Source organism: Furipterus horrens, unplaced genomic scaffold, assembly GCF_987537825.1.
Source record: "Furipterus horrens unplaced genomic scaffold, mFurHor1.1.pri manual_scaffold_2, whole genome shotgun sequence".
NCBI classification, from domain to species: domain Eukaryota; kingdom Metazoa; phylum Chordata; class Mammalia; order Chiroptera; family Furipteridae; genus Furipterus; species Furipterus horrens.
In genome coordinates, this window is record NW_028327172.1 from 237,186 (window position 1) to 265,089 (window position 27,904).

At 63.1% G+C, this 27,904-nt stretch overlaps 1 protein-coding gene across 1 annotated transcript; it reads left to right on the top strand.

Annotated features, from left to right (window-relative positions):
* Positions 1-1,401: 1,401 nt before the first annotated feature.
* PTDSS2 (phosphatidylserine synthase 2) lies at positions 1,402-27,315 on the top strand. Its single transcript, XM_090292094.1, has 12 exons — positions 1,402-1,890; positions 7,192-7,293; positions 16,253-16,335; positions 19,512-19,579; positions 24,267-24,401; positions 24,748-24,798; positions 25,127-25,240; positions 25,337-25,455; positions 25,828-25,942; positions 26,043-26,188; positions 26,271-26,456; positions 26,594-27,315. The coding sequence occupies exons 1-12, from the start codon at positions 1,733-1,735 to the stop codon at positions 26,733-26,735; spliced, it is 1,419 nt and encodes a 472-aa protein (XP_090148220.1). The 5' UTR covers positions 1,402-1,732; the 3' UTR covers positions 26,736-27,315.
* The last annotated feature ends 589 nt before the right edge of the window (positions 27,316-27,904 follow it).

Sequence of the window (27,904 nt, forward strand, 5' to 3'; positions counted from 1 at the left end):
AATTCTCAGCAAGATATGGCTCTACTACCCCGGCAGGAGGAAGATTTTCTCCTCGCCCGATAAGCCCAGCACATGGAAACTGTGGCAACGTGGCCAAGGAGCAGCCACCACCACCCTGAAACTCCCACTGTCCTCCGATGAACTTCCATTCACAGCTCCCTTTTTCTCTATGAAGCAAGGTCCTCTCTCTGTCTACTGGACTTGCCTGTAGTTTGGGGTTTGGTTTTGTATTTTTAAGATTGCATTTTAGACAGAGGGGAAGGGAAGGAGAAAAAGAGGCAGAGAACAAGTGTTGCCTCTCGCAAGCCCCCAACTGGGGACCTGGCCCGCAACCCAGGCCTGCGCCCTGACTGGGGATTGAACCCATAACTTTTCAGTCTGCAGGCCGGCGCTCAGTCCACTGAGTCACACCAGCCAGGGCTGGACTTGCCTGTAGTGTTTGCTGCAGCACACTTGTCCCAAATTGCAATTTTCTGCTATTCCTGAATAAACCCCCTTTGCTGGTAAAATAACTGGCTGCTCTATTTTTATATTTTTAAGATTTTATTTACTTATTTTTAGAGGGGAAGGGAGGGAGAAAGAGAGGGAGAGAAACATTGATGTGTGGCTGCTTCTCACAAGCCCACAACCAGGGACCTGGCCAGCAACCCAGTCATGTGTCCTGACTGGGCATCGAACCGGTGACTTTTTGGTTCATAGGCCAGCACTCAATCCACTGAGCCACACCAGCCAAGACTGGCTATTTTATTTTGGAGGCCAACACTGCTCTGAACGTCTAGGTACAAGACTGTGTGCACGTTTTCACTTTCCCACGAGGGGAGTTGCCGGTCTATATTCAAAAATTGAGTCACCCCAAATAAGAATGTCTCCACTATTCCCATGGGCCAATTTCACGAGAGATCCTGCAGAACTACTGCCGGCCGCCGGATGACCCTGTAGGCCCGAGTCTGGGGCTCCTAGCAGCTAATGGGTAACCCCGGGAAGGTTTGGGTCCTGGGATCCGGGCACAGGACAACAGCGCCCGCAAATCCTGTGGCTTCGGTCACTGGGCAAGGGTGAGCGTGAGAGGACAGCTGGCTCCCTGCCGCGACGAGTGGAAAATACCCGGTTGTCAGCCACTCCTAGAAAGGCCCGCGCTCTGTGCCGAGTGGGCAGGAAGGCGGGCCTGCCAAGAGAAAGCACGAGGTGTGGCCGGGACGCGAGTGCACAGCCGCGCCTCGGCCAGGGCAGGCCAGACCACAAGCCTGTCCCAGGCGTGCGAGGGGCATCGGGGCCGTGACGCTGGCCGCACGACCAGAAAGGCGACAGCTGGGGAGTCCTGCGGCTGGGGTAGGGGGCCCGCTAGTAAGGCGCTCCAGGAAAGCGCGGGCGGGGTTGCGGGCCGCGCTCAGCTCAGGCCGCCTGGGCAGCTGGGTCTGAGGAGCCCCGGCGTCAAGCCCCTCTGGAGCGACACTGCACCCCACCAGCGGGCTCCGGTTACCTAGCGACCCGGCGGCATCCTTCCCAGCAAGCACCGCTTCTAACCAGTGAAGTCGGAGACTACGAAGCCCAGCATGCCCCGCGGCCCAGGAGCACGGACTACACGTCCCACAATGCACCGCCCCCTTGCCTAGCCGCCCCCAGCCCCTGTTCTCCGGAGACCCCGCCGGCGAGCGCCGCGCGCGGCGAGTTCGCGGTGACCCGGTTGCGTGAGGTCAAGGCGCGGGGCGGAGCGGCTCGGGGCCGAGGTGCCATGCGGCGGGGCGAGCGCAGGGGCGCCGGGGGGCAGCGGCCCGGGTCCCCTGAACCCGCGGGCAAGGCCTCGCTGGAGGAGCCGCCGAGCAGCGCGCCCGTGGGCCGCCGTAGCACCGAGTCCGAGGTCTACGACGACGGCACCAACACTTTCTTCTGGTGAGTGGCAGCCGTCGGCCGGGGCCGGCCGGGGTCGCGGGGGGCGTGGCCAGGTCGCTCGGGGCTCGGTACGGAGGGGGGTGACCGAGGGACTCCGGGACCCGCGCCGCCGTGCCCCGGCCCGGCCCCCCGGTGGCCCCCAGCATCTTTGCCCCTGTCGCCCGTATCCCCGAGGACTCAGCTCAGCACGCACCTGAGCCCGGCGTTCCCCGACCTCCGTCACGTGAACTCGCAGCGCTGCGGGCCCGACGCTGGCCGCCGGGACTGGAGGGGGTGTGCGTCCCAGCGCAGGTGCCGGGTCGGGCTGCCCCGGGCCTGCCTCGCCGGCGGTCGGGGGGCGGACGACGGGCGCCTCTGTTGGCAGACTGCGTGCTCTCGCTCCCTGGGGTTTGACACTTGTGTGTTTGGGGTCCGGGAAAGGACGGCCGCTCCGCCTGCGGGCTCCGTGACCTTGATCTAGCGCTAGCCCTTCACCTTCCCGAGGTTCCCTTTGCTCGCTTACAAAGTCCATGCCACGCGCTGGAGAGCATGCTTCGTGCTCTGCGCTCGGTGCCGCCCTGTTGGGCCGAAGGGCAGCCTTTGCTGGCCTCTGAGTCCTGGAGAACGGAGGGAAAGCAGACACGGCCTCGGCCCGGGAGCGCAGGGCAGAGACAGCCCTGTCACAGCCCCGGGGTGCCGCGTGGCAGCAGCCTTCAGAGGACCGGTGGGACTTGCCAGAGGTCTGGCCAGGGAGTGTGGATAGCCTGCCGGCCGCTGCACAGGACAAAGCTCAGGAGAGGTGTGTCCGGGCCACGTGGGGCCCTGGTTTGTGCCAGACTCAACACAGGTGCAGGAAGGCTGGTGTTGGGGCGTCCCTTCCGGTGGGTGCCAGCCAGCTGCGCTCTGGGAGCCCAGAAGCCAGTGGAGGAAGAGGGGTGGGGTGTCCGTAGGGGTGTGGCCCCAAACTGTGACCCAGCACTGCTGGGGCCTGGGGACATGCTTTATGTGGGTCCAGCTGTCCTGCTCGGGCTGCAGGAAGGAGGGCGCCACCCTCTCCCAGACCAGCTGGTGACCCTTGGAGATGCGGAGCACCGTGGCCGGGCCCCTACTGGGTGCCAGGGACTGTTGTAGAACTAAGCAGGAAGCTTGTGGTACAAGCCTGGAACTCACGAGGCGCAGAGTCTACCGAAGGGACGTGGGGTATCGTCCCCACAAACGGAAAGGTTGCCGGTTCGATTCCCAGTCGGGGCACCTGCCTGGGTTATGGGCCAGGTTCCCAGGTGGGGGCGTGTGAGAGGCAACCAGTCAGTGTTTCTTTCTTTCTCCCTTTCCTCCTCTAAAAAATAAATAAGTAGAATCTTTTAAAAAAATAATGAATATTACGAAAAGTTAACGTAAGGGCTAAGTATATGTATTTTGGAAATGCGTTTGTGTTCCAAGGTCACTCAGAGGAACTTCTGCATGGTTCAACACCATGCTTTTGAGGTTTTTCTTTCAAAGAAGGTTGGATTCTTTGGGGCCCATGATGGGGTGTGGAGGCCGCACAGGAGGATTGGGGTTCCTGTGTCACTAGTTGTCAGCCACAGGGTGTGGGCTTCCACAAACCGGGCCCATGGGAGGGGGTGCGAGGACCACGGGGTGCCGAGGTGGCAAGGACCCTGCTTCTTCTACTGATTGTGCTGGTCTCCATGGAAACGTGCAGCATCCATAGACTCAGGGGCCTGCGCGAAGATGTGTCTGCCGGCGTCGGAAAATTGCTTGGGGGGTGCTTTGGGACCTGCTGCCCTGGAGGGGCGCTGGTGGCCTGTAGGTTGAATGACCGCTGGGTTGCCACGCTCCCAGACCCCTGCTGACCCAGGGGTGGCTGGTCGAGCACTCCGCCTTACCCACTGCCCCACAGTCTCCCTCCCAGGAGCGGTCGGGGTGTGGGGGTGCTTCAGATGTCTGGGTGCCGGAACACGCCTTTCTCAGTCGCTGTGGGGGAGGGGCTTGCTGGCGTTGCCCATATCTGGGAGGTAGGACTCCCCAGCTGTCACCTTTCTGGTCGTGCGGCCAGCGTCACGGCCCCGATGCCGCTCGCACGCCTGGGACAGGCTTGTGGTCTGGCCTGTCCTGGCCGAGGCGCGGCTGTGCACTCGCGTCCCGGCCACACCTCGCGCTTTCTCTTGGCAGGCCCGCCTTCCTGCCCACTCGGCACAGAGCGCAGGCCTTTCTAGGAGTGGCTGACAACCGGGTATTTTCCCCGCGTTGCGGCAGGGAGCCAGCTGTCCTCTCACGCTCACCCTTGCCCAGTGACCGAAGCCACAGGATTTGCGGGCGCTGTTGTCCTGTGCCCGGATCCCAGGACCCAAACCTTCCCAGGGTTACCCATTAGCCTCCAGACCCAAGGGCGGGTTTGTCCTCCGGGCCCCGGGGGGAGCAGGGCAGGCATGCCTACAGAGCCTCCCGCACGTCCTGCTGCCGCCGCCAGGGGAACGCGCTGTGCAGGGCAGGGCCCCTCTGTGTAATCAGACTTACAGTAACGCTCTTATTTCCTACACCAGCCTTGCGAGTTAGTACTTCTACTCCCACTTTAGAGATGGGGGAACGGTCTGAAAGATGAGTAAGGTTGCTGAAGGCCACAAATATGGTGGGTGGCAAATCTGATATTAAAATCCCCGTTTTCCTGCTGTGCTGTGTGGCTTCTCCAGGGAAAAGTGTCAAAGCGGGAACCTTGAAGTTCACAGGAGACACGGAGGAGCGCAGGTGGCCGGCGTGGCCCTGGGCCCGTCTTCGTGCAGGTGCCTCGTGGGGGATCGAGCCCCGCGGCACAGATGCGGCTTCGTCCCAGTAACAGCGGCGGTTTCCACACCCACGCCTTCGCCCGCGTGCAGCCGGGCTGCTCGTGCGGTTTCTCCGCCAAAGTGCTGTCACCGCGAACACGCTGGGAGGAGCTCGGGACTGCAGGGAGCTGCCTTTTACTTTAAAAACATATTTGTTATTTAGAGAGAGGGGGCGCGAAGGAGAAAGAGAGAGAAACAGCGACATGTGGGTGCCTCTGACACGTCCCCCGCCGGGGACTGGCCCGCCGCCCGGCCACGGAGCCGCACGGCTCAGCCGGGCACCTTGTGCACATCGCTGCTTGCCAGCGAAGAGCACTGACACAGGGGTGTTCGAGATGTTCGGTCAGGAGAACAGCTGTTTAGTTTCCTTTGCCCCCTCACCCACTGCGCACCCGCCCCACCACGCCCCCACCCCCGGCAACCCCCGGTCTGTTTTCTTACCTGTGCGTCTGTGATGTGCTCCGGGTTCCAGCTAGGAGACGCGTCGGCGGGTACTTGTCTGTCGAGTCTGACTTACTCCCCTCAGCACAGGGCCCGCGCGGTCCGTCCGTGGAGCTGACATGGTCAGACCTCGTCCTTTTCGATGGCCCAGGAGCGTGTCCCTGTGTGCCCAGGGCACAGCCAGCTCTTCTCTGTCCGACTGTCTGCTGATGGGGAAAAGCTTAGGCTCCTCGCGTTCTGGGCCGTCGGAAGCAGGGCTGCTGGGCACATGTAGGTGCACGTGTGTTTCCAGGTTAGTGTTTTTGTTTCCTTCAGAGGAATACCCAGACGTGGAGTCGCTGGGTCATAAGGAAGGTCCATTTTAGTTTCTGTGAGGGCCTTGCACTCCGCTTCGCACAGTGGCTGCCGGCCTGCAAACCCACCAGGGACGCCCGGGGTCCCCGTTGCTCCGCACCTTCGCCGGCGCCTGTGTGTGGGTTTGCTGATGGTCGCCGCTCCGGCAGCTGTGAGGTGGCATCTCGTGGTTTTGACTTGAGTTTCTCTGATCGTTATTAGCATCTTTTCATGTGTGTTGGCCACCTCAGTGTTGTCTTTGGAAAGCTGTCTATTCAAGTCTTCTGCCATTTCAAATCGGAATTTTTTTTTTTTTTTTTTTTTGCTACTGAGTTTCATGAATTCTTTATATATTTTGTATATTAGCCACATATCAGTTTTATGATTTGTAAACATTGCCTCCCAGAGGGTTTTCTTTGCTGTGCAGAGCAGGAAGGCTTTTGAAGATGATTGCATCTTGCTCTCCAGGACCACTTGGTTCAGTTCTCAAGGAAAGACTAGTGCCGCCACCCTTCCTCCGGGCCCTCAACCCTCTGTCCCCTTCCTGCGTGGCCAGGGCAGCGCAGACCCTCCCTGTTCCTTACCTCTGTCTCCCAGGGCCTGTCGGGGCTGCCTGAGTGGCAGCATTAGCATTACATCAAGGGCAAGGGTGGTCTGTATTTTCGGGTAACCCTCAGGTCTGCGGACGGGGGAAGGGGCCCGGCCAGAGCTGCCCTGCTCCTTGGCTGGGCGTGACGGAGCGCCAGGAGCGCCACCGTGTCTGTGGGAAGTCGTGCTAAAGACACAGGGCAGAGGCTTTCGTGTGGAACTGTGGCTGGTGGGCCGCAGAGCTGCCGGGCACCTGCAGGGACGTGCTGTGCCCACCCCAAGCCCCTCATGCGTGGGCACTGGCGTCCCTGAGCAGCCCTGGTCCCTCCTGGACCCTGCTGTCCCGTCTCTCCCCCAGGACGCTCGGACCCTGTCTTATCTTGTCACAGACACCTCCCCGGCACGAGAACTCTCCTGGCGGGGTGGCCATCCGTCCATGGAGGGGGCCCTGGGACGGTCTCGTCTGCTCTCCTGGTGGACGCCTCCCGCCAGGCGCCCCTGGGAGCCCAGCACACTGTCGGTCCGCCTGCTGGGGTTGCGTGCGCATCGGCCTGAGGGGTCATGCTCCCTGCTCCTCCCCGTCCCGGCCTCTGGGGTGAGCCTTCCCGCAGGCGTGTGGGCCTGTCCTGCCGGGGCCCTGAGCCAGCAAGGGGTTATCCCGTGACTTTCTGCAGTCTTGTTTTAGTCAGGTGACCACCTTACAACAGTGTGCAGTTCCGAGGGCTTTCGCTTAGGTGGCTCCTGGAGCCCCCTCCCCAGCAGGTGGGAGCTGCTTGCTCCCCAAGACCCGGCAGCTGACGCACCTGTGCCTCCGCTGCTTGGCCACATCCCGCGGAAGCGCCCCTGCAGTGCCGTCTGGGTCGGGGCATGTAGTCCTGACACCTGCACTCGGTAGCCCGTCCCCGTCCTGCCTTCCTCTACGTGTGTCCCGCCTGCACCGTGCCGCCTGCTCTCACATTGTGTCCGGTGTTCGGGGTTGTTCCCGGGCCACAGTGCGCAGCCCTGAGCCTCCTGTGTGGCCACACGGGCTTCAGAGACTTTGTTTGCCATTTCTGTTCTTCCCTCGCTCCTGGTGGTCTGGCTGCCGCCCGGTGTCCACGCCCCCAGGCTCTGAGCGCCCCGTGTGTTTGCGTTTCAGGCGCGCGCACACCTTGACTGTGCTCTTCATCCTCACCTGCGTGCTTGGCTACGTGACGCTGCTGGAAGAGACACCCCAGGACACAGCCTATAACACCAAGAGGTAACCAGGCCCCGCGCCTCGATGCAGAGCCAGCAGGGCTGGGTGGGTCCCTCTGCGGCCAGGCCAGGGCCCTGGGCCGACTGGGAGGCCCCAGCACCTCCCCCAGGGCGGCCTCTCCCAGGGCCCCTGAGAGACCAGAATGCCACTCCAGCGATGGGGTCTGAGAGGGGTGTTGGCCCCCAGTGCGGGTCCTGCAGGGTTCCCCACTTCTGGCACCTTCTACCCAAAGGAGCATCAGGCCCCGCAGGCGAAGGGCTCGGCCCACAAGCCTTCCCTTCCCGACCCCCAGACATCGGTCGCAAGTCCAGGTCGTCCCCTGCGCTCTGATGTCCAGCTGTAAATCAGAGGTTCCCTGACCCCTCCTCAGATTTGGTGATTTGCCAGAGTGGCTCTCAGGACTCAGAGAAGCATTTGCGCACTGGAGCTTGGGCACGGCCGCGGAGCCGAGTGGCGCGGGGCCCCGCGCTGGTGCCACTGTCCCCACACCCCGCCTGCTTCCAGCGCAGAAGCTCTCAGGACCCGTCCTGGTTCCCACGGAGACTGCTGGCCGCTGGCGGTGGGCTCGGCCTTCAGCCCCTGTGCCCTCCCCTGAGGTCGGGGCGGGGCTGGAAGGTCCCCCTCCAGTCACGGGGTGGGTTCTCTGGGTGACGAGCCCCTGTCCTCACTCACGTAAGAGCAGACCCCTCAGTGCTGTCGTCACGGTCAGCCCAAGGGATTCATGGGCTCTGCCAGAAAGGGGGACAGGGACCAAATGCACGTTTCTCGTCATACATCACAGTGGTGGGGCCTGTGAGTGGGGCTCTGGGGGCTGGGGCTGGACAGTTTTGTGACCAGGGAGGCTCCCCATCAGCGAACACCCTTCGTCTGCATTGATACTAACGTCTAAACCGGCTTTAAGATATCGGCCGACTGTCTGGCAGATGGTCTTCCCAGTAGCATCTCCCACAAAGGCTGGCGGGCGGGTTGGCGCCCGTGGCCCGAGCCCGTGGCTTCTGAGCCAGTGTGAGGCGGCAGGCGGGCTTCGCAGCTCATTCTGGGGGTTTTCTAACACTGGACAGGCCGCTGCTCCCAGGGCCACAAGACCCCGTCGCTCTTCTGATCTCGGGGCCTGGGCCCCACGTGCTCTGGTGGGACGGTAGGAGGAGGCCAGCGGGGGTCTGGCGCTAGGGCGGGGACAGAGGCTGGGGGGGCACTCGAGGCTCGGCAGTGCCAGGGACCCCGGTCAGCTTTGGTGGGTGGGGCCGGGGCCTGTAACCCTTCCCCGTTGGAAGGTCTTAACACCTGGCAGGGAGTGTGGCGTGAACCCTGTCCTGCCCTCTGCAGGTGTCAGCAGCCCAGTAAGACCCAGGGGCTCCCTGCCAGGTGTGTGCTGGGCCTGCTGACCATGCGGGTGCCGGAGGGCCACCTGCCGCGGGCCTCGTCACCCAGCTTGTCTCCTGGGTGGAAACGGCTGCTGGGGGCCCGGACTCAGGGCTGTGCTGCCTCGTGCTCACCTGTGGTCCCGGCTCCACTGTCCGGGGTCCCCGCCCCCTCTCCCACACTGCCTCCCAGCCAGCTGTGCCACTCCAGCCCTGGGCGTCCGCCCACAGCCCCATGGGCCGGGGGCAGGCGGGGCCCCCAGACTGCCTCTCTGCAGCAGGTCCCCGTGGGTGCAGGAGAAACGCAGGCTGTTGGCTGGCAGGAGCCCACGTTTGCCTCGCGGGGTTTCCAAGTGGAACTGGATCTTTTCCGTGAATTCCTCCAGCTGGATTTGTTGACTTCAAAAATAAAACAGTTATTTCACCAGAAAAAAAATGGGTGTATTTGGGAGCAACAAAGAATTGCAAATGGGGACAATCAAGCTCTAGTAAGTGGACCAAGCAGAGGAGAGGAAGGTTATTTTATGGAGAAAACGGGGGGCTTTGCAGGAAGGTTCCTTGGAGGAACGGCGGACCTCAGCGAGGGGACGTGTCTCACTGGGGAGGTGCTGGTGTGGTTTCTCGGACACCTTTCTGTCGGGCCTGTGACTGGAGACTCCATCCTGTGCAGGACTCTCTGGGGCCTGGAAGGGACCAGGGGTGCAGTGTGTGTGCACCCCTTTCTGACGCTCCACGTTGGTGTGGAGGATTCGTGGCACAGCTGGGCAGGCATCCCCATGCAGCTGCAGTGAGGGCAGAAGTGCAGGCCCAAAGTCACTGGTAAGTATTGTCACAGGAGGAAGGTGAGCCCCAGCAAGAGTGCCTCCCAAGCGCAGGGGACAAGTGGTCACCCCCGCAGGGGCCAGCACCTCCACCTGGGCTGTGCGAGGCACTCTGGGGATAGTGCCCTGCCCCCACCAGGGTCTGGGAGGCCGCAGGGCTGGCTTCCTGTTACTTCAGAGCTCTCGATGCCCTGGGCAAGCTTTCATGTATAGGTTACGCTTATTCTCAAAAATGAAGATGTTAAAAATTTAGAAAATTGTTTTCCTTGAGCTTTTTGTTTGGCTTGTGTGTCTTTGTTCTTTGTGGCTCTGACAGCTCTGTCACTCTTGGGGGTGCCGTAGAGCCTCATATCCTACGTGTCCAGCTGCAGTGACCGCTCAGTGCGTGTCCACAGCACACCGGCCAGCCTGCCGCTTGGCGCAGGTCCAGCTGAGTCGTCCCCGAGCGCTGCGGCCCGCGCAGCCGGCCCTCCCCACTGGCCCGGCAGCTGCCCATCTGCCGGCGCGGGTCCTCCCGCCCACTGTGCAGCCTCGTGACGTGGAGCCGTCCAGCGGGCACGCGTGTGGCTGCTTTCACTTGGCACGGTGGTGATGACCCCCACAGGTGCGTCCCGGCGGCCGACGCGTTGCCCAGAGTGTTCCGTCACGTGGGGGCAGTGACCCGTCTCCTGGTGGGAACGTTGGGACACTCACATGTTTATGTAAACACATACGAGTGAGTGCACACATGGTCCCATCAAGACCAGGAAGGACAAGTCACGGGCTGCTAGGAAATATTCTTAGAACATATCTGATAAGGGACTCATCCAAAATACGCAGAGAACTCTTAAAATGCCATGACAGGAAAACAGACTGCACAGTTCAGATGTGGGCAGAGGGTCTGAGCAGACACTTCGCTGGAGAAGATGTTAGAAACGCATGACACCAAGGCCAGCGAAGGTGCGCAGAGCAGGACCGTCCCCCGCGCTGGGGGCAGCGCAGATGGGCAGCGGTCTGGAGACAGGTGAGGGTCACGCAGGACCTCACTCCCCTCCTGACCTGCTGGCCCTGCTCCTGGGTGTCCGTCCGGATGGACTGGAAGTGTGCGTCCACAGCCACCCGCACACGAGTCCTTGCAGTAGCTTTGCTCACGATCGCCAAGAACTGGAGGAGCCGAGACGTCCTCAGTAGGTGACAGACAAGCAGGCTCTGGGACACTGTCCAGGGGAAGAACCCTTCCTCTACCCTCCTAGGTTCTTTTGGCCAGTCTAACTCGAACCTGTGGGAGACAGAGCAGATGAACAGGAAACACAGCCAGGCGACTCCCTGTGTGCGTAGGGGAGCCCCGCCCGCGTGGCAGGTTCGTGCCCAGAAGAGGGTGTCGTGAGGCTTGGCGGCTTGCGGGGTCATCGCCGGGTGAGCAGACGGTCAGTAGTCAGATGCTTGCTTGCCCTGCCCCATCGTGGGTCAAAAAGTGATTTCTGCTAGTAACTCTTACAACGGGCAAGGCCACGATTTTAAGGTTTTCAAGGGAGAGGTAAAGGTTTCTCGTGAGTCCACAGCGCCTTGATGGCCTTCCGCTCAAAATCCTCCCCATGCGGAAGCGGCACGTCTGGGGGCGCCTGTTTGAGCCCCTCGCGCCCTGCCTTTGAGACTCCCCAGGAAGTGCCACGGTCCGGAGCTTGGTCTGTGGATCGTTCCACGTCCCGTGAGCCAGACTCGGCCGTGAGAGTGCCTCAGTTAGACAGTGTGTCTTGTTTCCTGAGGTGGGGACGCCCTGGGCTCGCCGGGTTCGGCCTCGGGTGCCAGGAATCCGGTAGTTGATACGAGGCACCTCTGCAGGGGCGAAGGGGAAACAGCGACCGATGGTCCCCGGAGTCTGGGCTCTGAGGACGGGCAGGGGGAAGGCCGTGTGGACGCCCTCTCAGGGCCTCCGGGGAGCGGGGCCTGTCTGGCGCCCTCTCTGAGGGAGGCACGGGACTGTCCCTAGGGTCCCGGCACGGTGGCTCCTCAGAAGTCTGTGTCCGGCTTGCGCAGCTTTGGGGAAGGGGCGTTTCAGTTCTCAGTGACTCCGAGGCCCGGGAAGGGGGAGCCGCTGGAAGCGTGCGTTAGTTTGGAGAGTCCGGGGCACAGGTCGGACGGAACTGCGGTGACGCGACTCGCAGAGCTGTGCTGCTGAGATAACTGTCCTCTCTAACATCACCTCGTTTGTGCCGCTTATCAGCCAAGTGGCCTCGTGTCCGGGAACGCGGCCTGAAGCTGGCACGGGAGGGGCAGGGCCGGTGCTGAGCCCTGGGCGCTGAGGTCTGTGCTGCCCGCCTTTTTCTGGGGCATCTCCAGGCTGAGCGTGATCGCGGGGCCAGAGGCGCCGAGGCAAGGACTTCGCCTGCAGCGTCTGTAGATCTGGGTCCTCACAGCGGCTCCATGCCCTGCACCTGCCGGAGGTGGCCGTGCTCTCCCTGGCGAGGCTGCTGGGAGCCCCCGCACGGCGCCCGGCCAGCGTCTCCGGCTCCTTCTTGGTTCCTGTCAGTCAGCCTTCCTCGCAGTCCCTTAAAGCTCTCCGGTCCCGTCTGATGGTGTGACCTCCAGTCCCAACCCTGGTAGCAGAACCCGTCTTCACGGGGGACAGATTCCTACCGAGCTGGAGCGGACAGCAGCGTGGACGGGGAGGTGGCTGCTCGCGGGCAGGGCCCGAGTCCTGGAGCCGCTGTGTGGGGGGAAGACAGATGTGGCGTGCCATGTCACGAAGGCACAGCTAACTTAAGAGCCAGCAGAGTTCTAGGCAAAAAGTCACAAGCGCTGCGATCCTCCCCGTCAGCTCATCCTGTCTCGTGCTAAGAGCTCTTCTGCTGGAAGCCAGCTTTCCCGTAATTCTTGTGACCTGGCCTGTGGGTCACGGGTGACGGACGGGGACCATCCCAGGAGGACTGCAGGCATGTCCCCCTGTGCCGGGGCACTGTGCTCAGTGGGGCGGGTGTCCCGGCCACTGGAGGCTGTGGAAGGCCCGCCGCACGTGCAGACACGTGTCCTCAGAGCCTCTCACGGCGCAGGCGTCGGCCCACCCGGAAGCGACACTCAGAGCCCCAGCACGTGTTGATGACCCGTAGGGAGCATCGCCGTGGGAACGGCCGGCCTCTGTGCAGCGGGAGGACGAGGGAGCGCAGACACCGCAGAGCCGGGCTGGTCGGGGTCCCGCAGCCCGCCTGCCGTGTGACTCACTCTGATGGCGGGCAGATGGCGGCCACAGGACAAAGGCGTCCGGGCGACAGAGTCCGGCGCCGGGTTTGAGGAGGAAGCAGAACGGGCCCCAGGCTTCATATTCCGTGGCTGCTGTCTTTGCGGGAACAACGGTGGCTGTGACCTCTTGCGGGGGGCGTCCGTGCTCTCCCGTCATCCCGGCGGCACGAAGCCCAGCAGCCAGCAGACGGCCGCTCTCCTCAGCAGGTGACAGGCGCCGCGTCCTGGTGCAGTGCCGGTAGTGACGCGAGGTGACGGCTGCCCACCCAGCCGTGTCCAGAGCGAGTGTGCGTGTCTCTTCCCCGTGAGCGCGACGGCTTCCCATGTCCCTTTGTGTCTCTTGTCCTCTGACCTCTTCAGGACAGAGCCACTGCCCTGCCCTGGGACGGAAGTACCTCTCACACCTCTTTTTAAGCTAAAACATACCCTACTTTTCTGGTATACATGGTTTTTCCAATACCATTATTATTCGTATCTTTTTAATTTTTATTTTTATTTACTCTTAGAGAGGGGAAGAGAGGGAGAGGAACATCAGTGTCAGTCGCCTCTCACACGCCCCGAACTGGGGACCGTGCCCTGAGCAGGACTTGAACGGGCGACCTTGCGGTTTGCGGGACGACATCCAGCCCACTGCACCGCGCCAGTCAGGGCAGGAATCAGTATTCTTTAGATGAGTAAATTCATAAGTACATTAATTTCTAGAAATACACTTTTTTCATAGAACGATCTTTCAATGAGGCACAAGACATGTTTCTTAAGAGACATAAATATTAATTTCTCTGTGGTAAGAAGCCAAAGTTGGCAAATCTATGTTCAGTATTTAATGTTTCATTGTTTTATCTTGTTTGGAAATAGGATATTCAATGAATTCCCATCACTTAGCTAGCAAAACTTTAAAGTTTTAGAGAGATTTAGGGAACCGTTTTTAAGTTCACATCAAATATAATTACTGCTGAAGAGCTCACCCCCAAACCTCTGTCCTACCTACATTGTTTCGCTTACTTGCTCCCAGCAGTTGTGTGGGAACTACTTAGGAAATGCTGTCGTGCTGTTCTTGCCGACAAACCTGGGCCCAGGTACCGTGCAGTCCCTGGGGAGCCCCCCCCCCTTGGCCACAGGTCTGGTGTGGCTTCCGGAGGTGCCTCCAGCTTCCGGTTTCCAGAACGTCTGACCACGAAGCTGCTGGCCCTCTCGGGTACCTGGCCCAGTTTCCGCCGGGACACACAGTAGGTCTTTGGGGAGGCGGGCAAGAGGGAGCAGAGGCCGCACTTCCCACCGTCCCGGTAACGGACTGAGGCCAGGCCCCAGCGCAGGGGAGCAGCTGCCCCTGGCGGGGGGCGGTCGGGGACAACGAGGTCTCGTTTCCCTTCTCACTGGGCTCTGCACGCGCCTTGGGTGTAGGGGGCGGAGTGGGACCCCTTGGGGGCCTTAGGTCGGGGGTTGCCCGCAGCCCCTCGTTTCTGGTGCCTTTGCCCCTTCAGCCCTGCGCTCGTCCTGCACAGCAGACCTGCCAGGGGAGCTGTTGACAGGCTTCAGCTCTCACATCCTCACTGTGGCGCCGTTGGGACTTCGTGAGCAGGTTTCGGGTTTAAATTCTGGGCGGGAACCTTGCGCCCGGCCAGGCAACATCTGTTCCCATTGAACTGTCGATACAGATGGCGTCACTTCTTCCCATGAAGCCTGCTGAAAGCTTCCCGGTTCTCATAATTGTATCGATCCCACTCCTCTCCTGTGCCCGGAGCCGAGTCGGGGCCGCCATCCATGATCCCCGTGTCGCGGGTGGGTCCTGCAGGTTCCCCTGGTCTGTGTCCTGCTGCTTAAGTAGAAAGGCCAGGGACCCTGGTCCTGTCAGCCTTCGCCTCCATTACCCCCTGCCCCCGACACGGTGCCAGGGCCTCGTAGGGCCCCCTTGGCCCTTCAGGCAGGCACTCGCGCTGGCTGCAGGCTCCCCTGTGTTGTGACCCCAGCTGCAGCTGCCTCCTCGATCCCATCTCTTAACAAGATCCCTGGCCTCCCTGCGTGGGGTGCGTGGCTGCCCTTTCTGTCTGCTCTCTGGCTCCCATCAGCATTGCCCGCTTTCTCCTGCTTGTTAACCTGATGGTTCTCAGTGTCCGTAGACTCGGGGGGAGCGAGACGGCCGGCGGCAGTGAGGCTTCCCCAGCTCTGTCTGTCTGCATTTGTTATGTTTCTTTGTATTTATTGTTTAGTCACTTGGTCTTCCTATAGGAACCAATAGAACAGCTGTTACGGTGACAGGGAAGCTCTCAGAAACACCCCCAGGTCAGAGGGCCGGTGGCCAGTGGCAGCAGATCTGTCACTCAGCGGCCGCTCAGCCAGTCAGCCTTCTACGGAGACGCCCGGAGCGCCTCCCGGGCCCAGAACAGACGCTTACGCCACGCGGACTGTGCAGCCCGCGGTCCAGAAGTTCACTCCCCGGAGTGGACACAGCACAGACCTTTGTCACCTGAGCCACTGTGATGGTGGAGTGCCCACGGGGTCTCCAGTCTCCCACAAACGGGAGGTGCCTCCTGCCACAGAGCGGCTCACTGTGGCCCCGGCATTGTTTCAACGCCAGCAGCAGCGCGGTCGAGGCAACAGCCCCTCACAGTCTGGGTTCCTCATGACTCCCTCCTGGGTGGGCTGCCATGGCCGCAGAGACCCTCGGGCCCTGGGTTGTCCCACAGGGCAGCAGGTGCGCCCCGTTACGTGTACCTTGCAGAGGGTGGCGACCAGAGGCGAAGCCAGGGTTGCAGAATGAGACGGAGGAGAAGCTTCACCGGGTCTTCAGAGTTCCCCGCAGCATAGCCTTGGCCGACGCTGCTCCGGAGGGGCCGCGAGCTCCCTGCGTGGGGGGTTCCCCACCTGGGAGGCACCCGACCCACACCCGGGCTCCATGGGTGTCCCTCCTTCTTGTGACAAATGACACGAGAGGCACAGAAAGAAATCACCCACCGTCTCTGGGAGGGAAGTCACCAGCACAAGGAGCCAGCCTCACGGGTGTTGACGGAGGGCGGCCGTCCACCTTTAACCCTGCTGGACCCGAGCAGGAGACGGGAGGCTGCGGGGCTCCCCTCCCGCTGCTTCCGGCCGCACGCGCGGCCTCGGCTGTGGCTGCAGCAGCGCTCCTGGCTGGCTCGCTAGACAGGGTCACGGGGGGCAGAAAAGATCATTCTCCTCCCACCTCTCCGTTCTTCTGGCTGGACTAATAATCAGATTAACGTAAGACGGAGTAGCTGGAGAAAATGACCAAATTCATGGCGGACGTACATGTGGGGCCCCACGGGCGTATGGACCCGTGAAGCCCAGGCACCATGGTACTGACCCGGCACAGCGCACGGCCCCCCGAGAGGAGCTTCTCCCGCGGGGTATGCCCAGGTGGCCAGCCCTTCCTGCCACCGGGTCGCGCAGCTCTGCCCCCCAGGCCCCACGTCCAGCCACCCTGCCCACTGGCGTCGGGGCTGTCACTGCATGGGCATCCTGGGGTCCCTCCCACCTCCCGCCAAGAGAAGCCGGCTCGGACCTGCGCTGACACACACTGAAGGGCTGTTTGTTCTTTATTTGCAGAGGTATCGTGGCCAGTATTTTGGTTTTCTTATGTTTTGGAGTCACACAAGCTAAAGACGGGCCATTTTCCAGACCTCATCCAGGTAACTTGCCTTTCTGTTTGCGTGTGTCCCCACGTGGCGGTTCTGCCGTCCACAGCCGTGCAGTCTGCTGCTGGTGGGCCCGTCCTGCCCTCCCCGGGGCCTTGGAGGAGGACGAGTGGTGTGTGCCTGCGCCTCAGCCTCTCTGCCCCCCCAGCCCCCCTCAATCTTGCTCCTCATCCCGTCCTGCAGTGCGTTCACCTCCTGCCTCTGCCCGCCCATCGTCCTCAGGGGCTTCTCTTGCAGACGAGGGTCCCCCAGGGCCGTCCGGCGGGGTTGGGGTGGGCTCCAGCGGGTGCTCTGCCTGGGGCGTGAGGCGTCTGCCCTGCCATTGCAGTGCTGTCTGCGGCGACTCGTCCTGCCTCTGTCCCCACCCCCAGAGTTAAGGGGAGTCCTGCCCACCCCGGGACCCTGGAGCCGGAGGATGCGCGGGCCGGGGCGGGGTGTGCTTGGCTCTCCCGAAGGGCCGCAGCTCGGCAGCAGAACCTTTCTTCTCACAGTAGGGTGGGTGCAACCTTTATTGTAGAAATTTTTGAAAATACGAGAGGCGTTCCGTAAAACCCAACGCCACTCTCAGAAAACAGCTCCAGCTGAGCCTCGACGTGCTTGTGCGCGGCTGCGCCCACCCCGCTCTGAAGGCTGGAGTCCTGCCGTGCGAGAGGTCCCACGCGGTGCGTCTTCCGCCCCGGGCTTCACACGGCACGTCCTGGCTTCTCGCTCAGCAGCTGGCTTTTACCAGCTGCTTGCTTAGCCGACCTTTGAACAAACTAGTTAATTTAACCGGTCCTAGGTGGTTGTATGTTACGGGGGTTCCAGTTTTAGCTGTAGCGCATGTCCACACACACACCTGTGTGCACGTCTCCGGGGGTCCGTCTGACAGGTCCTGGGAGGTGGAGCCGGGATGAGTACCGAGCGGCCCCCAGAAGGGATGCGTCCGCGGCCCAGTGAGCGCCATGCCCGTCAGCGAGGCGCCCATCTCTGAGCACCCCGAGCGCCGGCCAGCTGCAGGGCCTCCCCACCTGCTCAGGGCCAGCACGTGCCTCGGAGCAGCGGGGACCCCAGCCAGGGGGCGGGGGTGGAAGTGAGATAACGGCCTGGCTGGAAGCCCGGCAGAAGCTGGGCGGTCATGGAAGACGCTGTGCGTCCATGCGGCGCCGGGCGCTGACGCAGCACAGTGGGCGGTGTGTGCCCCACGCGGCCCCTCTTTCCGCTCCGTGGCTCTGTGCAAGCCCTGAGCTGCGCAGTGAGGGACAGGCGGCCTCTCCTGGGGCAGGTCCTTCCAGACGTGCTGTGGGCGCGGGGTGGGGGCGTGGGGGCATACACCCTCCAGCTTCTCCTGTCAGGCAGCGCTCCTGCGCAGCATGCCCAGGGTGATAGCAGGAAGGGGTCCTGGCTGCACAGAGGGGCTGCTGCGGGCCGCGGCTCCCTGCTGCCCCCTGGGCCTCGCTCCACCCGGGAACCGGCATTGCCCGTGGGAATAGCGTCCTTCCCTCTGATCTGGTGTTCTCACCTGCTCCCTCCCAAAGCCCAAGCAAACCAGGCCGTCACCAGGGCTGTTGGGGAGGCCAGATTGGATGTCAGGGAAGAAAGTAAGAGTGCGGGCGGGGGCGGGTACTGAGTCAGGGAGATGGGAGACCAACCTTCTTGGGTTGAAATGTAGGGGGAGGGCCTGCTGGGTGTTCGGGGGAGGGGTGGGCAGGTCAGGGACCCTGGTAGGCACCACAGGGTGGGCAGCCGTGACAGGGACTCTGAGGTCACCCCCCTTCTGTTTGGGCGGGTGTGGGGGCTTGCCCCCAGCAGGTGTGCGAGGACGGCCGGCAGTGGCAGGGGAAGGTCACCTTCCGGCTTGCTCTGCAGCCTGTGGGCAGCGCCTGCAGGCAGGGAGGCCCCAGGGGCTATCACCTGCCTGCAGCAGCCCCTAGGGGAGAGAGCCACCCATAGGCCGCACCATGAGCTCCTGTAGTGGCTGTTACATACAGCCCGAGGGCCAGGGAGGCGTTCCCACGTTTTTCCTGCCCCCATAGCCCCATGTCCCCAGCCCGAACTGCGTCATCAAACTTTCCTAAACACTCACGGCGGTGGTGGTTTCTGCCGGTGCCGGGCTGGGTTTTCAGACGGGGTGGGCAGAAGTTGGCTTACACTTGTAGCACAAATAAATAACAGGAAACGGTAACACAGAAGAAACTGTTTCGCATGCTCACAACTGTAAACCTACGTTTGCCCACCCAGTAGCCCTCCGCGGCTGATTTTCCTCAGGCAGGTGAGATGGAGCCCAGGCCCCTGAGGGTGTGGAGCGGGCACCCTCCCCCGCACCCGTCCCAGCTGAGCCACACCAGCCACTGTGCACGGTGAACTCGAGATTTCCCCAGCACCGTCAGCAAAGGGAGAGCAGGGTCTTGGACCCTCATCAATCAGGGTTATCCAGACTCGGGAGGGACAAGTCACCGTTCTCAGTTTAGGCTAGTTCTCGCCTCCCTCTCCACTCTCACCCCTCGTCCCGCAGTGAGAACAGCTTCCCTCCCGCTGGCGCGTGTGAAAGGTGGGGGTGCAGCAGTCCTGGCAGACGCACAGCACGCGGCAAGGTCGAGGCGTGACGGCACCTGGGTACGCACACGGACTGCGGGGCCGTCACCGCCTCCATCACCTCGGGTGATTAGGTTTTGGCGCTGAGAACGTTTAAGAGCGACTCTCTCAGCAACTTTCCAGCGTTAACATGATCACCACGGGGACAAGTCCCTAAGTGTCCTGTTCGAAACTGAAGAGAGTTCCTTAAAACAGGTCGTGGCGACCAGAGTGGGTTCCTGAACCTGAAAAAGTTGATCCTCCTAAATGCAGAAAAATGAAATTTCGTACTCCTTTGTGATAAAAACTTGTCATACTAGAATTAAGACTTTGCTGATGTGACAAAAGGTATCCACCGAAAACTCCCACAGCCTGTGTGGGGTCAAAACACGGGGCGGAGTTTCTGCCTCTGTTTCTGTTCTGTGCTGCAGCGAGAGAAGGAAGAAGTCAAGTTTTCAGGACTGGAGAGGAAGGGGAGGAAGGAAAACCTTGAGAGAGACGTGGCTCACTTCTGAGTCAGGCCTTGCCTTATAAACTGCCAGACCTGGAGGGGCCGGAGCACCGGGTGTGTCCGGGGCCTGGGCCCGGCTCCCTGACGCTGCGTTCTGTCTTTGTAGCGTACTGGCGGTTCTGGCTGTGCGTCAGCGTGGTCTACGAGCTGTTTCTCATCTTCATACTCTTCCAGGTGAGCTGCTCTTCTTGGTGGGATAAACTGGGACTTTTAAGTGATGACGTGGCCCCCAGGTAAGTGAGAGGTGACCAAGAAGGCTTTGCGCATGAGCCCCTCCAGAGCTGTCATCGAAAGTCCGCAGTCTGCCCTGGCTGGTGTGGCTCAGTGGACTGAGCCTGCAAACCAAAGGGTTATGGGTTTGAATCCCAGTCAGGGCACATGCCTGGGTTTCGGGCCAGGTCCCCACTTGGGGGCCTGCGAGAGGCAACCAATAGGTGCATCTCTTGCACATCGATGTCTCTTTCCCTCTCTTTCTCCTTCCCTTCCCTCTCTCTAAAAATAAAATCCTAAAAAATAAAAAATTAAAAGTTCGCAATCTGAAGTGTGGAAGACAGGAGAAACTTTTATTCAAGTGAACAGCTTGCAAACCAGGGAAGGCAGCCTTGGAGGAAACGGAGAGTGGGTGTCCTGGACACAAAGGGAAAGCTGCCTTTTATAGAGAAAGTTCTTGCCCAGTTTCCTGATTGGTCCACTGCTGTGGAAATGAGGAATCCAGATTGGCAGTCTGATGGATCCACACGGCATTGTCCTGAGTGGTCAGCTTCACATGTTCTGCTTGGTGGTTATGGAGATGCTCTGATTGGTCAGTGTCAGCCCCCGCGCTGTATCTGCTCAGCTCCAGCTGAACGGGGCAGGTCTCCGCCTGTCGGTCGGAAGACGACGCTGGGAGCTCCTTTGTGAGGTGGGCTCAGGAGGGTGGCAGCACAGCCAGGAGGCTGGAGGTCCAGTCTGTGCGGGAGGCTCTGTTCTTACGGGTGCTGGACTCTGCTCCTGAATTCTGCCCAGTTAACCACAGGGAGTCCTTCTCAAGGTCCACAGCAATAAGGCTGAACCCCAACAAAAGTGGGTGGAGGTCGGGTCACGGGGTGACCAGAACGTCACCCTTCAGCAGGCCGTTCTGAGCGTGGAGCTCAGCGGGCCTGGAGCCCTGGGTGCAGGTTGTGCTGCGCAGGCCTTGCCCTGACGGCCTCTGGGTCAGGTGGGTGGGCAGGGCCGCGACTAAGGCCGAGTGGACGGACTGGGTCCCACTGGGCCGCCTGGTGGGCCGCCTTCCAGATCTGGGTGAGGGGCCCACGCTAGGGGAGAAGCACCTCTGACGCCAGGACCGATGCTCTGGTGTTCAGGGTGGGCCCAGGCCCGTCCCCTGGGCGTTTGGTCCTGCTGTTGCCCAGCTGTGCCTTCCTGTGTTTGTCTCCCTCCTGGAGTCTGCCGGATGGTCAGGGGAAGGTCAGAAGCACGTCTCCAGGGTAAATGCTGGATAAGGATTTGTTGCCACTCATGTCTCTTCTGTTAATATTCCTCATTTTGCTTAATTTAACGAACCCACATTTTGATGGTGATCTTCCATTTCAAAGTACTTTCCCGTTCATGGTCTCAGGAATCTGTGCGTGGCTGGGTAGTTTATGGTCATATGGTAAATTGTACTTTTTAGGGTAGGTGTACAGTTCTGTGAATTTTAACACGTGTTCATATTTGTGTAAACACCACGATTAGGACACAGAACAGCCCCGTCCCACGGGCACCCTGGGGTGACCCCAAGAGGCACACCACCTCCCTGGCGCCCTGGGGTGACCCCAAGAGGCACTCCGCCTCCCCAGCCTCAGCCGTGGCTGGCAACCAGGGACTGTTCTCCTCCAGAGTCCCCTGTGCACACAGCTGAGCACCGTGTGGCCTTTGCTGTCTGAAACACGTGCCATGTGTGTGTCGTCTGCACTCCAGTCCTTTCCGTGGCCGAGCGCTCCCCCTGACACGGACGGGCCACAGTCTGTCCCTTCGGCAGATGCCGAGACACGTTGGAATGGTTCTGGTTTGAGGCTGCGTGAGCAGAGCCGCTCTGCGCGCCGGGGCTGTGCTGCCGTGTCTTGTCGCGTGGGCGGTGCCCCGCCTCCCGGTTCTGCCCGCTGTGTCCCAGAGGCCCCGGTGTGCTGCCCCAGCAGCAGCGCGTCAGCTCCAGGTGTCCCGTCCCGGTCAGGCTGTGTCTTGTCGCCGTTCTGGTTTGCGTTTCTCAGTGGCTGATGATGGCGACCAGCTTCTCGTGCGCTTCTTAGCCGTGCAGACACCCCCTTGGTGAAGTGTTCAAGTCTTTTTGCCTTTTTTTAATAAAGTATTTTATTTTAGAGGGGGGAAGGGAGGGAGAAAAAGAGGGATAGAAGCATCCATATGTGGTTGCCTCTCACACGCGCTCCCAACCGGGGACCCGGCCCGCAACCCAGGCCTGCGCCCGGACTGGGAGTCGAACCGGCGACTCTTTGGTCCACAGGCCGGCGCTCAGTCCGCTGAGCCGCACCAGCCGGGGCTGTTTAGCTTTTTGAGGAACCTCCACGCTGGTGTCCACAGTGTCTTCACCACTTTGCATTTTCACGGCAACGCACAAGGTCCCAACGCTGACGCAGTGCTGGCTGTCACCGCACGGCCAGGGGGGACCATCAGCGTCTCCGCGGGGAGAGCCCAGGGAGCCGCGCGTGGGCGGAAGCCCCGCCCCCGGCCCCTGATTGGCCCGTCCTCAGGCGGCCGAGGACCTCCAGTTGGATGCCGAGGGGCCGGCCCGACCCCCTGGCCGGAGCTGCGGGGCTGGGGTTGCGCGGCTGCGGCCTCTGCCCTATTGTCTGGGACGGGGCTCCAGGGAGGCCCCCGCGGGCTCGGGTGGCGGCCGCGCCTCCGCGTCGGGTGCCTGAGGGCCGCTCACCTGGGCCCGTGCGTGGCGTTTGTGTGTTTGTTTTTGTTTGTGGGCTGGGCCGCCACCCGGGCCCTTGGTGCGTGTCTGCCGTCTCAGGGCCACACCCGTAAAGCCCAGGATCCCGGAACGTTTCGTGGTTGGGCCCCTGAGGCCCGTCGGGGCTGTGACGGTGACATGTGCCCCGTTTGGTCCCTGGACGGTTGTGAGGAGCCTCGGCCGTCGGGGCCCTTCTCCTCGGTGTCTAGTGTGTTGACCATTTTTATCAGGGAAGGGTGTTGGGTTTGGCCAAGGGCTTTTTCTCTGTCAGGCGAGAGGGTCCCCGAGTCTGCGCCCCCGTGAATGTGCCGTGGCCCGTCGGTCCGCTTCCGTGCTGGAGCCAGCGCGGCGTCCCCGGGGCGCGGTTCCCCGGGGGCTGGCGGTCCGCCGCTGGCCGCGGGCTGTGCTCCGCAGTTGCCTGCGCATCGTGTTCCGGTTGGGGATCAGGGTTACTCGGGATTTGTCCGGCGTTTTTCTCGTGATTGTCGGGGGTGACGGTGCAAACGGCCAACACAGCTCCCCGCTGCCCGCACCGCCTCGACCCCTCCGGCGTCCTGCCCCTCCCTGGGCGCTCAGGACGGGCCCCCCTCGGCCGCGCGCGAACGTCGACTCAGGGCGGGACTGCGGGCCCGCGGGGCGGTGCTGGGGCTGTAACCCGGCGCGCGGGCGCTGGCTGTCGGGCGCGCGCCCCCCTGGCCCGTGCGCCTCCCGGGGCCCGCTGCTGGGGGCGGCCTCGCGCTTTACTCGGTTCTGCCTTGTTTTTGATCCTCACCGAGGGCGCGCTCATTGGTTTTGGGGGGGTGGGGAGCAGCGACTGGTCGCCTCTCCCGCGCGCGGACCGGGGGCGGGGCCACAGCGCGGGCACGCGCCCCGCCGGGCGTCTCACCTGCGACCGTTGGGTGCACAGGCCGGCGCTCCGGCCGCCGGGCTCGCGGGGCAACGCTGCTGCGGCTGGTAGTTCTGAGCCCTTCCCTCTCTTCTGGCGCCGGACGCAGCCCAGCGCCCGCCCCACCGCGCGCACCCCCGACCAGCCGGTCCTCCCCGGAGTCCTGGCGCTGGCTCGCTCCCGGCGGCCCCGCAGCCGACTGCACGGGGACAGGGACGTGCGCGCCTGTCTGTAAACGCCCTGTCGCTCTCCCGCACCCCTTCCCTGCGGCCGCCTCCCGCCCGCGGCGGGGGCGCATCTGCCGGGGCCGCGTCAGCAAGGGGCGGCCGCGCGCGGGGCCTTGCCGGCTGCTGCGGAGGGAGCGTCACCGTCCATCCGTCCGTCTTCCGTGGGGGCGTCGGCCTTCGGATGCCCGGACCGAGGCGTCCTCCGTGTGTGCAGGTTTCCACATTCAAGGGCTGAGCAACCGAAGATCCGCCGACTTGCGGACCAGCCGCTGACGCGGGCACGGCCCTTCTCGCCCCCGGGTCCTGTGTGGGCACCGCACGGGGCAGCCAGTGATGTGTCACGTCACCGCTGGGACGCTTCCCGAGACTCCAAGCCTAGGACAGGCCTAGTCACGTGACTCCAACCCCCGCAGACTCGGGGCAGGGGTGGGGGCCCGGGGTCCTGAGGACAGGCGTGCGGGCGTCCTCCTCTGTCACCATGGACGGCCGCAGGGTGTCTGCGGGTCTGGTGCAGGCTGTCCTGGCACAAGTGACAGGAGAGAGGGCGGCAGGACCAGTGAGCTGAGCACCCCCCCACCCCCACCCCCCGGTGCTGGGGCCACCTCCGCCCCTTCCACGGGTGGCGCACCAGCGACGCCCTGCGGCTGGTCCTTCGGGGGTGCAGAGCGTCCCCAGGACCCCCGTGTGCCCCGCCCTGACGGGTGGCTCGTGGGCTGCGGGTCAGTGGGGGGTGGTGAGCGCCACAGAGCCGCCCCCGTGCGGTTCCTGGCCTCGGGGGCAGCGCGCGCCCCGCTGACGAGGGCGCTGGCCTTGCAGACCGTCCAGGACGGCCGCCAGTTCCTGAAGTATGTTGACCCGAAGCTGGGGGTCCCTCTGCCAGAGAGGGACTACGGGGGCAACTGCCTCATCTACGACGCCGACAACGAGACTGACCCCTTCCACAACGTCTGGGTGAGGGCCGCCCGCCGCGAGGGGCTGGGGCAGGGCGGGGGGCGCCGTGCTGGGTGTTTCCGCTTGGTGGGGGTGGACCCCACGGGCACCCTGCTGTCCTCGGGGTTAGGGTGTGCCATCCACACGCGCCCCGATGCGTGTGCGCAAGGCCTCGGAACGTCCCTGGGGTCCGGCTGGCGCTGTTCGGAGGGGCCCAGGGGCTGGGTGAGCTGTGGCCGCAGCGATGTGTACTGGGCAGTGCGGCCGCCAGGCGGGGAGGCCCCAGGGGCCTGGTCCCGGGTAGGGTGGTGGGGGCCGCACGGGGCAGGGGCACGCGTGAGGCCTGCGTGTGCTCGCCCACCCCCAGGACAAGCTGGACGGCTTCGTGCCTGCACACTTCATTGGCTGGTACCTGAAGGTGAGGCGCTCTCCCTGGCGGCTGGGGGTCCCGGCATGCAGCCCGCCCCGGGGTCTGGGGCGCTCATCATTCCCGGGCTGCTGCTCCGTGGTCTGGGCGATGGCAGTGGCCTGGGGGCCGCAGCGCCGAGTGAGCCCGCGGTCCGGAGGGTGCTGTGGGGGGGACCCCCGCATGCACTTGTCCTTGGCATGTGGTGGCCGGTGAGGACAACGGAGAGACCGCCGAGGCCTCTGCCCAGTGCCCCCCTGCTCCTGAGGGAGCGTGTGGCGCGTGGAGGCTGCGGGACGGGAGGCGACGGACACAGCACGTGCGCGTCCCCCGGCTGCAGACCCTGATGATCCGCGACTGGTGGACGTGCACGGTCGTCAGCGTGATGTTCGAGTTCCTGGAGTACAGCCTGGAGCACCAGCTGCCCAACTTCAGCGAGTGCTGGTGGGACCACGTAGGTGCGGGGCGCCCTGGGGAGGGGCGTGGGCGCGGGGCCCCTGACACGGCGGGATGGGGCTGCAGGGCCCACGGCACCGCCTCCCGCCCCCAGTGGATCATGGACGTGCTGGTCTGCAACGGGCTGGGCATCTACTGCGGCATGAAGACCCTCGAGTGGCTGTCCCTGAAGACATACAAGTGGCAGGGCCTCTGGAACATTCCGACCTACAAGTATGTACCCCAAGTGCCCTGCTCCACGGGGGTCCCGGCCGGGTGGGTGACGGACGAGGTTTTTGCCTCTTATGACCTCTACCTGGTATGTGACCCTGGGCTGCCAGCGGGAACCCCACCGAGGCCCTCACAGAGGCCGGGATGGCAGTGCTTCCCCTGGCCAGTGTTGCCACCCCGACAGCCCTTCCCAGAGACCACCTTCTGAAGTAGCTGCAGGCTCTGTGCTGCTCACTTTGCATTTAAGAGAAAAACAGTTCAGGAAAAGAGCTGTTGGGACTGCTGAGTGGGGTCTCCTTTCCCATCCGTCTCGTGGTACCTGGGGGGGTCCTGCGACCAGGACCCTGCTGACCCCCACCCCACCTCCGGCTCCAGGGGCAAGATGAAGAGGATCGCTTTCCAGTTCACACCCTACAGCTGGGTCCGCTTCGAGTGGAAGCCGGCCTCCAGCCTGCGCCGCTGGCTGGCCGTGTGCGGCATCATCCTGGTGGTAAGGCTGGCAGCCTGCGTGTGGCCCAGTGGGCACGGGGCCCACGTATGTGCGGCCCCGCGGGCACCCGGCCCACCGCCCACCCGCCTCTGTCTGGCAGTTTTTGTTGGCAGAACTGAACACGTTCTACCTAAAGTTCGTGCTGTGGCTGCCCCCCGAGCACTACCTGGTGCTGCTGCGGCTGGTGTTCTTCGTGAACGTGGGTGGCGTGGCGATGCGGGAGATCTACGACTTCATGGATGACCCGTGAGCTGGGGGAGGGGGGGGGCCGGGGGGGCGGCAGGGCTGCCGGAGCAGGCGCCCTTCACCGCGTGCCCCTTCCCCGCAGGAAGCCACACAAGAAGCTGGGCCAGCAGGCCTGGCTGGTGGCCGCCATCACTGCCACGGAGCTGCTCATTGTGGTCAAGTACGACCCGCACACACTCACGCTGTCCCTGCCCTTCTACATCGCCCAGTGCTGGACGCTCGGCTCCGTGCTTGTGCTCACCTGGACCGTCTGGCGCTTCTTTCTGCGGTGAGGGCGCCCACCTCCCGGGCTGGGTGTCGCTGGCTCCGGGGTCCTGCGGGGCCCATGCTCCCCGGCCTGGCCATGCAGGGCCATCTCGGAGGCCTCTGCAGACGGCTGGGTGACGCAGCCCCCACTGCCCCCAGGGACATCACCCTGCGGTACAAGGAGACACGGCGGCAGAAGCAGCAGAGCAGCGGTGAGCCGGGCAAGGCTGCGGATAGCGCGGACGGGCACCCGTCCGGGCCTGTGGAGGCCACGAGGGAGGCGGCGCCGGCTCTGCACTGACCTGCCCCGTGTGCCTGCCCAGGCCCAGGCCTGCTGTCCCGTCCCCCGGTTCCCACCAGGAGCCTTGGACGGGCCTCCCTTGCTCCAGCGCACAGCCTGGCTCCAGAGGGGCGTGGGGGCAGCCCTGTCCCAGCGGGGCTGGCATGCACACATGTGTGGTGCGTGTGTGTGTGTGCACGTGTGCTCTGTGCTCCTGGCTCTGGAGGCTGCTCAGGCTGGCACTTGTCCTGGGGCCGTGGTCCCCTCTCTGTGCTCGGCCTCAGGGCCACACCAAGCTCTGGGACCCACTCTGCCCCCGGCCACATACGTGTTACTGACATGGTCCACCGATCCCCGAGACGGCTGGGACGGGGGGGATCCAAGCTGCAGCACTGAGCCCTTTCTCGGCACCTTCCTCCAGCCCACGCCCGGGGAAGGCGCGTGGGCGTGCGGACGGAGGAAGAGGTCTCCAGGCGGGCGCTACGCCAGAAACCCCCGGGCCCTGTGCCCGAGTGGGAAGGAAGGGTCCTGGGGTCTCTGGCCTCAGGTTGATTGTCATCTCCATGAGCAAACAGAACAAATAAATCGACAATGACCTGAAGCTTGCATCCTCACTGCCCCAGCCCCCACTGTGCCGGCCTCCTGCCTCCCTGGGGTCCTTGCTCAGAGGGGTGTGGCCCTGGGGCTTGTGGGGGCAGGGCAGGAGCTGGCTGTGGTTGGGGGTGGCTGGGAACAGACCCTGAAAGTTCAAACAAAGGAGGAAAGTGCCGGTTCCTGAAGCCCCACACTGGCTGAGGGTCCCCTGCCCCAGCCTCTTGAAGGGCCCTGGCCTGAGGGGCTGCCTTCTCCTTAGGTGGAAGTTGTTTCCTGTTAACTTTTTGGGAGAATTTCACACCTAGAGGGGAGTGTCTGGACCTGTCACGTTGAGCCCAGCCATCCTGCCCCTCCCCATGCTGGGTAGGGACACCCCCACTTCTGGGGTGCCAGGATCAGCTGGCTCCGGTGGTGTGATGGGCCTCTGCACCCTGCTGCCCCCAGGCTTACTCTGCTCGCTTTGCTCCTCAGCACTGCAGGGACTGAGTCCGGTGCTTTCGGCTCACCCCAAGGGGGCCACCCCACCGGCTGGTGCTGGTACCTCCCTCCCTGCAAGTGCGGCTCCTTCTGTGGGTGGCGGCTGGGCTCCCCTTGCC

Bases quoted from the DNA above. Each gene is read 5' to 3' on its own strand.
- PTDSS2 (XM_090292094.1), top strand. From the start codon at position 1,733: ATGCGGCGGGGCGAGCGCAGGGGCGCCGGGGGGCAGCGGCCCGGGTCC. The intron at 25,241-25,336 runs GTAGGTGCGGGG...TCCCGCCCCCAG, and splicing joins GCGAGTGCTGGTGGGACCAC to TGGATCATGGACGTGCTGGT. The intron at 25,456-25,827 runs GTATGTACCCCA...CTCCGGCTCCAG, and splicing joins TGGAACATTCCGACCTACAA to GGGCAAGATGAAGAGGATCG.